This window comes from Aedes albopictus, chromosome 1, assembly GCF_035046485.1.
Source record: "Aedes albopictus strain Foshan chromosome 1, AalbF5, whole genome shotgun sequence".
Classification (NCBI taxonomy): Eukaryota; Metazoa; Arthropoda; class Insecta; order Diptera; family Culicidae; genus Aedes; species Aedes albopictus.
In genome coordinates this window covers 212,859,606-212,874,275 of record NC_085136.1, presented here as the reverse complement: position 1 = coordinate 212,874,275, position 14,670 = coordinate 212,859,606, and the positions used below count along the sequence as shown (strand labels likewise).

The window sequence follows — 14,670 nt, the reverse complement described above, 5'->3', positions numbered from 1 at the left end:
TCTAGTGCGCTGTGTTGCTGACAACAACGGGAAGGATGCGCACTACTTTTGACATGATTAAAAAACGTCGCGAGTTGGGTCGCGTCGCGACCTGATTGTGCGAAGTCCGGTTTGGTGGCGGCCCGACAATATTTCAAGGCGATACCTTTAGTCCGCTATGCTTCTGCCTTGCGATGAACCCCCTCAGCAGAGCACTCAACCAATGCAACTATAGCCCTATGGCTACCAACTGAAAAGTGGGGGAAGGAGTACAACAATAATCCACACCTTCTTTATGGACGACCTGAAGCTGTTTCCGGATTCAGTACAAAGGCTACATCAACTGTTGCAGCTTGTGACGGTGTTCAGCAACGACATCCGGATGGAGTTTGGAATTGACAAATGTCGGTCAGTCCATCTTCGCCGAAGTCAAGTAGTGGACGCCAGCTGTTTCCGCGTCAATGAACAGGAGGAGATTCGGAATATGGTTGAAGGAGAAGCGTACAAATAGCTCAATTTCCTGCAACTCATAATTATTTGCCACGCAGCGATCAAGAAGGAACTGTAGGGCAAGTTCTTCTATCGAGTTAACTGTGTACTGAGAAGCTTTCTGTCATCCGGCAACAGGGTGAACAAGGTGATCAGCACGTTTGCTGTGCCTCTGTTGGCCTACAACAGCTTTAGGGTGGGAAAGTGGACTAAGACTGTCCTCGAGGCGTTAGAATGAGCAGTACGAATGGCGTTCACCAAGCCCCGCATGCACCATCCAAAGTTGTCAATCGATAGAGTCATCCTGCCACGCGCAGTAGCATAAAGAGGCGTCACCAATATCCAGGCGTTATGTGTCTCCCAGATCCAGCAGTTGCGCGCATATTTCGTAGAAAGCCAGAACCGTCACGAAATGTACCGCACTGCAAGGATGAGAATTTTGGAAAGAGTTACATTCACTTGCAGATTTCTCAGCTCAGAAGCGTGCAATCAAGAAACGATGTATGGACGACTTTTGCCTTTTGCCTTGTCCAAAAGTTTGCCGAATAGAGCAACGCATATCGAAGTCGTGAGGGGACTGCGAAGGCAACTCTCCACGAAGTGAATGTAAATTACACTCACCTCGTGGAGAGTCACATTCACAGCTCTTTCACGACTTTGGGATTTGTGTGCGACCCCTACTCCATTCGGCAAAGTTTTAGACAAAACCACAAGGCAAAAGTCGTTCATCGTTTATTGATAACACGCTTTTGAGATGAGAAAATAGCAAGTGAGTGTAACTATTTAAAAGTAAGTGTTCCCATCCCTGCCATACAGTGCGAAGCTGACCACGGTTACAGCGCTCTGCATTCAGCGCAGGAGAATTACCAGCTGAACTGCGACATCGAGACCGTAGACGAGATGATCGTAACGTGGAAGCAGAAAGAGTTGCATGGTACGCACCCCCATCAACTGAAGCTCGAGTACATCTATAAGGCAGCGTCGAACGAGTGGCTGGTGCGGGGTGACATCTTCTCGAAAACAGAAGGCTACATGGTAGCCATCCAGGATCGGGTAATTGCGTGCGACGAAGAACTATCGGCGGTACATATTGCACGACGACGTAGAGGACCGCAGTAGAAAATGCAATTCAGTAAGGGAAACGGTCGAGCATGTCGTTGCAGGCTGTTCAGTATAAGCTGGATCAGCTTACCTCGATCGCCACAACGAAGTTGCCAAGATTGTGCACCAAAAGCTTGCTGCTTTAAAGCTAGCTTTAAAGCGCAACTTGGTCGACAGATTTGTACCAGCCTGACCCGGTTCTGGGAAATTGTTGCATAAAGCAGAACTAACCCTCATCGACATCGTTGTACCGCTACCATAATGTCCAATCAACGTTCTCCGGCATAATATCTTGTCAAGTACCACGACCAAGCGGAGGAGTTGAAGCAGATGTGGCACCTGGAGGATGTCCGTACTGGTTGTCCTCTCGGCAATCTCTCCTAAGGTCCCTAGACCAGCTAGAGTTGTAGAAGGAAAACTGAACAGTATCCTGAAAGCGGTGATTCTTGAACCTGGTAACCGGTAATCGATAACGGAAATTGAAAACCATGTCAGTAGCATGTAGTTTACAGTGCCCAAATGCATGTTTCTTTTCTGATGCAGTGTTAACAGACAAACAGACAAAAGGAAGACTTTGCATATATATTTTTTAAATAATAATTTGATCAATGCGAACCCAAAAGCAAGATTGCATTGGTTATTTGGGCTATTGTAGCAATTTTGGCGTTCGCTTTTAATAGGTCGTATGTTTGCTGTGATTCCTATGTAGATTCGACCTATTCAAATCGAACGCCAGAATTGAGGATAAAGGTTAGTGTAACCAGGTCCCACCTTATTTATTTTTTAAGAACAAACTTGAAAATAACGTTTGAATTTAATGATTCGGATGATTCTATTTACATATAATTATTTGAATACATATTCGTCACGGTATATTTCGTATTATATTTACAATATTTTGCTTATCTATGACATTGCATGAAATTCTCTCCTTCTCTTTGGGCTGAAAGTCTCGATAATAAAGATAAATAAATCAATCAATCCTTCTCTTTTACGCTTTTACTCTACAGAAACTTTGTGAACAACAAGGCCAAGAAGCGCCAAAATCCCTTACAAAATCAAAACAGTGCAGTGCCTTATCACCCTTATCACGTACTCTTCAATATGAAACATTATTTTTTGACGATTTGCCAACACTGGTTTGCTACGCTGGGATGGGTGGTTGCCCGTTTTGTTTTGACAGCGCTTTGTTTATTTTGTTTGCAACTGCATCGCAAATACTTTCGTTCGGATTGATTTATTATTATTGAGTGTTAATTTTGTTGTTATCGTCTGTAGAAAGAACTTTGAACCAATCACGAGTTATCACTCCACTTCGTAACTGTACCGGACCGAGTAGCACTTCGATAATGTGGCCCTTGACGCGCATTCCACTCAGGATGACCGTGTTTCGCCATCGAGCCGGGTTTATTAGGCAGCTGTGTTCCAGCATGGAACCATCCCAAGGTAAGCAAACTTGTGATTCATTAGATACAGCCTAGGATACAGCATAAGATGCACCTTTTATTTTAGGAGTTATTGTTTCCTATAGGATAATGCGGTGGCAACATCCACTCAGTAAAGCTATTGAATTCCATAAGTGCCGGTGGACACATAGGGTAAAACATATAATTTGGACATTATGGTGCTGTATGTCTTATTTCGAAGAGTTTTTAAGAGCAGAGTCTTCTAAATGTCGATTATAGTGGTTTCGCAGCGCGGCGTCACGAACACTAATGCAAATCTACTGGTTGAAAATATGCCTATTTGATTTTGCCGGGAACAGCTGTTTTTTGTTTACTATTTTCAACCAGTAACTCAGGTAGTGTTCGCACCGACAAACTGACGTGGTGGCTAGAACAAGTAGCTCCGCAGAAAACATCCAAAAATTCAAAATAAAATACGTTGGTACACTAGCTCCATCTATTGAATTTGGTAAAGAAGCTCTTTGGCATTTAAATATCAAATACTCAAATCGAAAACTATGCAAAATCGTTAAAAAAAAAGTGATATTTGTTTTACTCATCATTAGCATGTATCGTATAAAAATGTGGACTATTTTTGTAAAAATCTGCTGAACTAAAATTTTTTTTCGCTTTTCCAATGCATTATACATAGCTATTTGAGTTTCTATAAATCAGAAACGTTTTTTAAAAATCAACGAATTTAAAAAAATACTTTAGGTATTTTACCCACATTTGATTAGTTTGCGATCTGCGTGTATTGTTTTCATTTGTAAATCAGGTTTCATTTTCGCGTCAATTTCGCCGACCAATCCATTACTCCAGAAAACGTAGTGCAATCTGACCGGTAAGTTTATGGAATTTTGTAGATTTTGTTTGTCAAATTAACAATTTTACTTTCCCAATAGAAGATCGAGAGCGCCCTGGGTAAGAGCCGCATAAATATGGTGCTGCAGCAACTGATATTATCGTGCTAACTTGAACAAGCCAGCGAAGGCGGAAAGCCGAGAAAGGAGCAGATTGCAGATTGTTGATGCTCAGGTTGACGGGACTTCGTGGTGGTCGACAGGACAACAACCAGATTTAGGACATTAACAAGTAGCAAATAGAACGGCCAAGTCGTGGCAAGGTCGCGGCCTATTAACCGCCAGATGGGAATGCCCATTAGGCCACCTTCAATGATGCCCCTCCTTTCCCAGTAGCTATCAGTGTTCCACCAATACCATATCGTGTCCGACAAATACTACCGGCCCCTAACATGCCTGAAGGCGAACCGGGAGCTTCCGGCCAGGATGGAGGAGAACCTGCTCCCAAAGGGTGGACCGCCGACAAGAAGTCCTGCGCCGAGGAGTGCGCGTTCCTGTAGTCCCCCAAGGGTACTTCACCATCCAGGTGCAGTGCCTAAATCTGACCGAGAAAAGCAAGTGGACACTCAGTGGATCATTTCGATACAGCGGCAGCTGAGCGACGCCGTTAGCGTACGGAAGAGTTAACTTCAGGCGAAAAGCGGAATGCCACCCGGCTAGCAGAAGATTTGCTGCGAGGGAGTTTTATTCAAAGTGCATAACATCGTTGTGTACTGTTGTCTGCTGAGCGGTGTGGCAGTCAAACTGCAGTTCAAGGAACGTGGCGGACGTAGAAAGTAAACCAACAGATAAGACCATTTGATACCATGTTTCTTGAAAAGCTTGAGAATCAAAATATTATTAAACTGGTATGTATTTTCTCATTTCATTTTGCGTTTGTTTTACAATCTGATGTTATCCGAAAATCATTCTTACTCTGATACAGTTTTCAACGGTAAGCACATGCGACGTGCTTTTCCTTTTCTTTTGAAAGTTTTATTTTTACATTTGGTAGTTGTTGATTTCAATTGCTTTAGAAAACCCTGAATAAGCGTGTTAAAAATCTTATCAATCAATAATTCGAAACATCTTTTACACACGTCAGCTTCAAATAGACGGTGGCTGATATGTTTCTTCAAACGTTGTTTTACATTGCGATGGTTTTGATATAAGTATACTTTAAACTTTTGCTTAAAAGCTGCGTGGCATATAATGCCAATCCGGTACAGTTGGTTGCTTGGCAATACAAAAGACCTACCATATACGGACTGCTTAACTTTACAGAAATTGTAAGCATCGTTATCAGGAAGATTTTCGTTTTGATCAGCTTTTAGTTTTTTATACATTTTTCATGATAAAGTTTCCGGGTGGCTGCTCCTGCTACATACATGAGTGCATTCAGTTCTTTTACGGGAACTTCCATTGGGGTCGTTAAATCCAAAGGGATAAATTTGTATGCATGAGACAGTCTAGCTCCGCCACATTTCTTCGTCTTTGCATTTATGTCCGGTTCGGCTGATGACAATAATGGCACTGAACTATCCCTTTCGCAGTTTGATCCTTCTTGAGGGCAGCCACCAGCTTCAATACAAGCGTATTTGAATGCTGCGCCGAACTGCAAACAATCTGGCGTGTCGTTACTTCCACAGCGCCGCCGGATTTCCGAAAAGAGATTTTCTAAACAATCCTGGCATATGTTGTTTGTACACAGAAACTTACAGCCGAACCTTTTCACGAGTTCATCCCATAACATTTTCAATGCATTTATATTATGAATGAAACCTCGGACATAGTTAGGACATCTTTGTCGTGCCGTTAGACCTCGGGACTCTTCTGGTGCCTAAAAATCAAATATTCGTTGCACTACAGTATGCACATTTTAAGAAACTCATTCATTTGATTACCTTACATAAGTTGAAGCACATTTTATTCGTGAAGTACAGTTTCTCCAATGACACTTTCGTATTGTCTAAGAACTCCCAATGGCATGAATGCTCTTTGAGTGCACTTTTGAATGGCTGTATTTAGTACAAAAATATATATTAAATATGTTAAATCAGTAGGCATTATTTATGTATTTTGTTACATTACCTTTTCAGTGCAAGTTTCTTGGCGGCTGTTAAAGGTGTCGAAAAGATGGTCATGAGTACTGATAAATTTAACAGATTCTTGAACGCGCTCTTCCAGTTCACCGGAAGCTGCATAATAACTCAGTGCACCAGCGACCGTTTGACTCAATGTCCTGGTGGCCAGCGCGACATTCATTGGAGAAAACGGAGGCACCTTGATATGCCTTTCGGATAGCTTGGGAACTAATCGTGGATTAGCTGTTGAATCGACTTCGTACAGTTTAACAATGTCCTCGAAGCTGGCAATTTCGTTTTCATAAACGGCGTTGTGCTTTTTGAGCATGTTACGTGCATTCTTTATAAGGTGTGGTGTGTCCCACATCACAAACACTTTACGACCATCAACGGAGAAGTATGGTTTGTTCTTTGTAACTCCGATTTCTTTAACCATTTTTTGATTAGTTCCAAACTGGTCCATCACCAATGCAACCGGATCCAATCCAACTTCTCTTACAGCTCGAATCGTTTGTTCAATGATGTCCATTTGCTCTTCACTTCCCAGAGAATTGTGGGCTAAGAAATGTCCTAAAGCCTGGAAGTTCAAAATTAAGTATTATAAAATTATGCCTACAATCTGTAGTTTTTTTTCTCTATTTTTGGCAAGTTTTTGTTTAATGCTGGTTCTTTACTTCCAGTTGGTTGCAGATAAGCATTAATAGTAAAATTTAAAGGAATTTGCTCGTCCTTACTAGTTTTTTGTTTTGTTTTAAGTGTTTCCTCTTTTATCATTTACAAAAGTTGATTGAAGTTTTTAATAATAATCGAATGTAATTCTTTGCAAGTGAATGATCTCATCAATATAGCCCACTGTTGTAGGCATGATTGTCCCATGTTGTATAAGAACCTCTTTGTACATGGGACAAATATGCGTAGAACTCACAAAATCTTAAATTTTATTTAAAGTTAATGTATGTTTTCTAAAGTTACCTGCTTGAAATTACTGAAAACTCCTTTCACCATTACTGTAACCGCTTCTGTTGCCAAATATCGAGTGTCGTTTTTTTCAATTTTCCTATCAAGGCCATCGTCCGGAAAACCAAAAAACTCGTCACTTTTCGCGATGTAACTCAGCGATGGCTTTACCTTCATGCCGTCTATAGCCAAAATTACTGCACGTTCTTGCTCGGTAAATCCTTTAACGTTTGCTTTGACTTGTTCAAGGATGGCTTTATTCAATCCAGGGCCGATATGGACATCTTTCGTCCAACGTTTTATTGTCCTTTTGACTGGCAAGCAAATCACCTTCGATTTCTTCATCATGCGGTACACACGAGGCCCGCATAGATAGGAGGACAAGGCGAACTTCCTGAGCTCTGCATTGTACCGCCTTGCTTTTGGTTTTTTCGTTGCATTACTCAGGCTATTCCAGATAGCCGGGTTTTGCTCAAGGTTTGCCAAAAGCATTTGCTCACGTCGGGTTTTTTTTCGGACTTGTTTGAGATTTTTGTCCAGGCTCGCAATCTTTTTCCGCAGAGATTTTATCATCATGAGCCGCCTATCGCATTTTCTCTCACTGGCGCGAAGTTTTTCTTTCAATTCCTTCACTTCTTCTTTATGTTTCAGTTTCTTCTCTCTTTCTATTTTTAACAAGGTTTTCAATGAAACAATTGTTGCTTCTTTTGAGGCCGTTTTTTGATGCACGTCGACGGACTCGGAAATGCCATCTGCTGCAGTGTTCCAGTTTTCCTCGGAATGTGGATGCTCCAGCAATAGTTTGTTGCTTCCGTCCATTCGAATGGTCTGTCCATCGAATAGTTCTCCGAAACCAGTGATATTGTTGGTTTCGCATGAATTTGTAAATGTACCCGTCGCTAGGGATTCCCACAGCACTATGTCATCTGCGTCTACATCTCTCGGGCTGTTCATGGTGTTCATCGGGAAGTTCATCGATTGAATATGCGACATCGATAGCCCAATATCTGGATGCACGAGCGACAGTTGATCCTCTCCATCATCACAGCGGTCCAGATCCAGGTATTCAACATTACAGTAATGCGGAGTACCTTCTGGCACCAAATTTTGGGCTAAGCGATCTTGGCACTGGCAGTCGATTTCCGTTGTGCCATTTACGAGTAAAGATGGAATCGCCCCAACTTTGAGGCTGTAATAAAAGAAAAGTTTGCAATTTGAGATATCAATCTGAAGCAGTGTTTATCTTACCCTCTATCTCGTCGTGTTGGATCACGTAAGGATTCGGAAGAAAAATGATCCGAGCTGATGATTTTTCTCTGAAGAGCATTATATCCAGATTCCCGAAGTAATCTGTGGAGATCCGGCGAACGGCAAAATTTCACCCACAACCTGCATCTGTAAAATGAAGTAGCAAGAAAATGAGCAAATATTTCTATATATTCACGAACGCATACATGCCTTTCAATGTCGTTAACTGGAAACTTATAAAAGGATTTATCTAAGTTTCGCACAGTATTGCTTAAACAAGAAATAACTTCACAAAATCGACCCATCGCGATATCGAAAGCACCGAATCGCTGCAATGTTTGTTTACAAATGCACTGATGAAAGTGGTCGCTGGATTGAATGTCACTGTTGCGTCAAACTTACCAGTTTGACATTTGCGGCCACTCGCATTTTGAAACGACCGTTACATATTTTCGGTTATCGTCCGGATTCAAGAGTCACGTCAGTTCGTCGGTGGTGTTCGTGTAATGCAACGTGTACGTACACGCAACACCACTAAAAGCAGAAACCACTATTGAATCAGTCAGACCTTTTTTTATTGACTTACGTTGAAAACCTTGAAAATACGCTTAACAATTAAGAATTGACTTCAAAATTATCGAAAATGTAAATTGGGTCACTGAAACACCGCAAATGCCAAGGGGTTGGTCATTCAGCACCAATGAGAGTATATTACAGGTGGGGAAGAAGAAGAGATGGCTATGTATTAGTAAGCAAAGAAAAATGTAAACACAAATAGTGACGTCACTATTTGACACGCGTTCTTATGGGAGCTCGCTTTGCTTGTAGTAGTGACATGTTTTGCACCAGACACGGATCTCACGCACACGAAGTATCGTCCCCCACCTGTAATATACTCTCATTGATTCAGCACACTTCATTTGTGCCGTGATTTTTGAGCGTGTGCCAATATGTACTTAAACTGTGCCGGTTGTTTTTCAGTGTGTGCCGGAGGTGTGCCGAAGTGTGCCGGAGGTGTGCCGAATGTGCCCAGTGGAATATTTTCTTTAAATGTTTTTGCGCTAATTATAATCCTGTCTATTTTTGGCGAATGTTATTAGTCTAGTCGGTGTTTACCGACAAAATTCCACCCAAAACACTTGTCTAGAATCTGTATGAAGGGATTTTAGCAATCGCAAGTATGTTGACAGTTTGATTCCAAACCGAAAAGTTGGATTTCTATGTTGTGCCCATGTGTGCCGGATTGTGCCGGCATGTATGCCGAGATGTGCCGGCATGTGTGCCGGGCACAATGTGCCGAATGTCCAGCCCCTTGACAAATGCAATGGTATGCAAGAGGACATAAATTTCACAGTGGAATGCAACATGCATCTCATAATCGTTGAAGTAATTGTAAGAAATTTGAAAGCCTTATTTCAATGAGTAATGTTTATTAAAGAGCCATTAGACAGCCAATCTTTTGAAATTCATTTAGAACGCTTAAAATAGGTGGTGTCCAAAATATATTACAGGTTTTCTACTGGTAATATGTTTTGGTCATTTGATAAACTACATGGGGATGCTGTTCAAACGTTGGTGTATTCTGTGCAGTGCTGAAAATTTCATTTCGTCATATCTAAATTCAATCACCTACAGCTCATTTAAGAAGCTGAACCTGAGAATATGGTATATGAAAAACTTGTGCGGCTAGACCAGTTCTGCAAGAAAGTCACGGAAAACCCGCTATTTTTCGAATATTTAAGGTAAATGTTTTTTAAGAAAAATGCCAATTGATATCCACGGTGAATATCATTGGCATTTTTCGAAGGTAGTGCGTGACATTTACCTTAAATATTCGAAAAAATAGCGGTTTTCCGTGACTTTATAGCAGAACTGGTCTAGCCGCACAAGTTTTTCATATACCATATTCTCAGGTTCTGCTTCTAAAATGAGCTGTAGGTGGTTGAATTTAGATTTGACGAAATGAAATTTTCAGCACTGATTCTGTGGGTCTGGCGATATTTTTTCGATTTTATTGTACGTGCAGTTGAAACCCGGAATTTTCGACTAGCGAAGTTGGATTTTTCTCCAAATTCGTGCATTGGACCTAACTTCGGAAGTGGTGGGCTGTATAGCGGACCAGGTTTGCTATACAGCGCACCACTTCCGAAGTTAGGTCCGACGCACGGATTTGGAGAAACGTCCAACTTCGCTAGTCGAAAACTCCGATTTTCAACTAAATTGAGAATAGCAAAAACTGTAATAACACTGCTCGACAAAATTTGGTGTTATGGGATGAGAAAAAAAAAAGAACAGGGGTTTGGGACCCTAGAAGCACCAAGAAGTGTCATAGTGAAAGAATTTTTGAAAAATATTCACAGTTTAAAACCGAAGTTTGTATGAAGAACTTGAGATGTTCAATTGATATGCGCATCAGATCGTGCCGTGCATATTTTTAGGCGTTTTCGGTATTTGGGTTAGTTTCGTTATTGATTAACGCCTAAATATATTTATTTATTTATTTATTTATTTATTATAATTCATCTGACAAGTAGTCTACATGAATGTGGTTAAATTGTAAAAACAAAACAAAACAAAAATACATTAAAACTAAACAGCTATACATTGAAATTATAAAATAGAACAGCAAACTTTAGACATTTCTTCTTATTCTATTACGAAACGTATTGGAAGATTCGCCGAACTCAAAAAGAGATTCCATTGATGAAAATACTCGGATTACCGCTGTCAAGGGTTCATTGTAGCCATACGCCGTGCGATGATAACTTAGCTGCAAGAGGCTGTTATTCCGAAGTGACCGGTGCGGGACACGAAGGTTTAGCTGCGATAGCAATACCGGGCAATCCACCTCACCATTGACTAGCTTTGCGACAAATGTTGCTTGTTGAATTTTTCTTCTTTGCTCCAATGTCTCCAAGTCGAGCAACAAACACCTGTTTGGATATGGAGGCAAATTCACTGGGTCGCGCCATGGTAGATTCCGCAATGCCAGCCTGACAAATCTCTTCTGTACACGTTCGAGGCGAAGGATCCAGGTCATCTCATATGGACACCAGACGATAGGTAGAAGCGTTTTCTAAAATCGGCCGAACTAGCGAGCAATACAGTTCTTTTAAACAGTGAGGATCCTTGAAGTCACGAGCAATCTTGGAGATAAATCCGAGCTGTCGGTTCGCTTTGGATATAACCGATGAATAGTGGAGACGGAAATCCAGCTTCGGGTCCAGAAGCACACCAAGATCATTCACTTGATCAACTCTACGGAGCAGAGTGCCATCTATGTGGTAGTTGAAAACTATTGGGTCCTTATTGTCGTGAATCCAAAAGGCTGCCAAACTGTCGCTGGTCGCAGCACCAGAGCGCCGCACGAACACGTCCGTTCGTTTCAAAATCCGTCGAAAGAAGAAGCTACGCCAGGATGGCGTAGTCGGCAAGGCATGCGACGGGTGATTGGGAGATCACGAGTTCAAATCCCAAGTTGAGAAATTTTTAAACACAGTTTCATTGACTACGCTATATACACTACATTATTCCCCTCCTCTACTCTTCCTGTGAAATGAAGTGCTAGAAAAATTACAAACACAGTTTCATTGACTACGCTATATACACTACACTTATTACGATGAAATGTCATCACAACACATTTCGGAATACTGACGATCAGGTTATTCCGACGGCACCAACTAACGAATAAATCCAGTAGATTTTGGAGTTGATGACAATCCTCCACCGTGCGTACAACGAGGTAAAGTTTCAAATCGTCCGCATATACGAGTTTGACTTGAACAGTGCACAGTGCATTCTAATGGACATATCAATTGAACACCTCAAGTTCTCCGTACAAACTTCGGTTTTAAACTGTGAAGGCCCGGTCCAAAATTTTTCAAAATTTTTTTCACTATGACACTTCTAGGGTCCCAAACTCCTGTTCTTTTTTTTCTCATCCCATAACAAAATTTAGTGTTGAACGGTGTAATTAAATAAATAACTATCTGTTAATCAAAGAAATTTGATTATTTGCAACAAAACATTTGCTAATTTACTTTATTTACAATTGGTTTTAGTCAATTTTAACTTACTTGATATTTGATTGGCTGCAACTCGTAGCGGTGAGTCTACGGCGAAATAAGCAATAAGCGCCTCCACTTGTCTCGGTCCTAAGCCAACCGCTTCCAGTCGCCCTGAACGTTTAAAGTCATTTCAACTGCAAAAAGTCAACGTGTGCGCGGCCAATCACGAAACCCACGACCCCTTCCTGGTTCTCTGCTGAAAACAAATTAACTTTGTCGTTGCTCCGGAATACAAGCTACGTGCCTAGCCCACCGTAGCCTGCCGTGTTTTATTCGCATCACATCTTTTTTTATACTTGTTAGTACAATTCGTAGTTCATGCGACGCCGCCCGATGCCGTTATCCAGTTTATCATCGCTGTATATTGTTTACAGCGCTTTACGTTCGAAGACTCCAAAAACTCTCCGATCAACTTCTCTCAACGTCCACGATTCATGGCCGTTTAAAGCGACCTGAAGAAGGGACTTCAGTTGGTTTAGCAGACCGAAAAATGCCCAATTCGCAGCCGCAATCCGCCTTCTCACCTCGCGGGCAGCTTTCACACATTTATAAAACAAGTTCGAGGACCTTCGAATCCCCTTCCTCATGGCCTTTTATTTATAGATGGGAAAAATTCACCGGTAGAGTAATCATTTTAGGGGTTTTAGCAAAAATGAATATTTTTTTTTTTTTGGGGTGTCAATGTTAAACATGATATGTAGTTTAGATCGATTGATCAACATCTCCGTTAACAAGAAAATACTCCATTTGACATAATCTGCCGTGAATCGCAAGTCAGTTCCATCTGCCTTTTGGACAAAATTGAGTTAATGGAAGTTTTGATCTTTCTTTGGATGATCTTTCAGCTGCGTGAATAAAAAGATCTAGTTTGTGCAGTAGAATCAAAAAGCAACACCAAATTAGATTGTCCCATAATGAAAAGTAACCGCAAGTCAATCCCATTACGAACTTGTGAACCCTGCTATACAAAACCGAACACTATTATACCCAGTTTTATATTTTTCACAGTTATGTTTTCACGTTTGTGAAAATTTCACGATTATCGTAGAAATCAAATTTGAAAAGTTTCGAGTTCATTTTCTCAATGCCTACTTTTTACAGATGGGACTGACTTGCGATTCACGGCAGTAATGCAGACTTGGCTGACTATTGTGCCAAACAACGTTTTGCCAAATGGGGTAATTCATTAACAACACTAAAATAAATTTCCATCCTTTCCTCACAGCTGCAACAGATCAATCAAACACAACAAAGACAGATGAACCGTCCATCCTGGTGGAGAAGGAGGGTAACATTACCATGATCGGGCTGAACAAACCACACATACGGAATGCGATCGATTCTGAAATGGGTCGGCAGCTGACGGCAGCCATTGAAGCCTTCGAGCAGGACTCGACGGCCTCAGTGGGAATTCTCCATGGACTCGGTGGTTCATTCTGTTCCGGATACGATCTTTCGGAGCTGGCCAACCCAGATGTGAAACCACAATCCGTCATTCTGCAGAGAGGTGGCGTTATGGGACCCACTCGGCGCAACTTCAAGAAGCCTATGATTTGTGCAATAACCGGATACTGTGTAGCTGGTGGCATGGAACTGGCTTTGATGTGCGATTTGCGAGTCATGGAAGAGCTGGCCGTGATGGGTTTCTACAATCGACGGTTCGGTGTTCCGCTCGTCGACGGAGGAAGCGTTCGGCTACCGGCACTGATTGGTATTTCTCGTGCCATGGATTTGGTTCTGACGGGTCGAGGGGTTCGCGCCAAAGAAGCGTTGGATATTGGGCTGGTTAATCGGGTTGTCGCAGTGGGAACTGGTTTGGGTCAAGCGTATAACCTGGCGATGAGCATAGCAAAGTATCCTCAGATGTGCTTGAACCACGACAGGAATTCGATGTACTACGCCACCTACCAAGCCAAATCGCTAGAGGACGCAATGGAGTTCGAACTGCTGACGGCAAGCGAGGAGCTTTTGAAGGAGGCTGTCTATGGAGCTGAGCAGTTCAAGCAAGGTGTTGGAAAAGGTGGCAAGTTCCATGATATCAAAAAGAAGTCCCTTCCAGATTGGGAATTGCAGGAAATAGCCCATGAGATAAATGAGATGCCGAAGCCGAAGTCCAAAATGTGAAGGGATGAAGAGTGGTGAGTCTTGTTTTGTATGTGAATGTAAATATACATTTTAATTGTTTCAACTGAATAATTTCTCAGATAATCTTAGATAACATATCACCATGAACTCCCTGATCCCACAACTAGAAATTCCCTCTTTCTATTGCATGGTAACTGTATAGTCAGCAGGGAAAATTCGGCCATTGAACAATGTAGGGTCTAGCTCGAATCCAAAGTAAGATTCAATAAACCACGATCAGATTATTTACAGAAAATAACTATTTCTTCAATTACTTGCGCTCTGAAACAGCGTCTTTATGTCACCACGTCTTAGCCAATTCTCCCTTTCT

General features: G+C 41.7%; 1 protein-coding gene across 1 annotated transcript; it reads left to right on the top strand.

Annotated features, from left to right (window-relative positions):
- Nucleotides 1–2,745: 2,745 nt before the first annotated feature.
- Nucleotides 2,746–14,411, top strand: LOC109412435 (probable enoyl-CoA hydratase). The gene is made up of 2 exons (XM_019686074.3): nt 2,746–3,015; nt 13,441–14,411. Exons 1-2 carry the CDS (start codon nt 2,919–2,921, stop codon nt 14,337–14,339), a joined length of 996 nt encoding a protein of 331 aa, XP_019541619.3. The 5' UTR covers nt 2,746–2,918; the 3' UTR covers nt 14,340–14,411.
- Nucleotides 14,412–14,670: the final 259 nt, after the last annotated feature.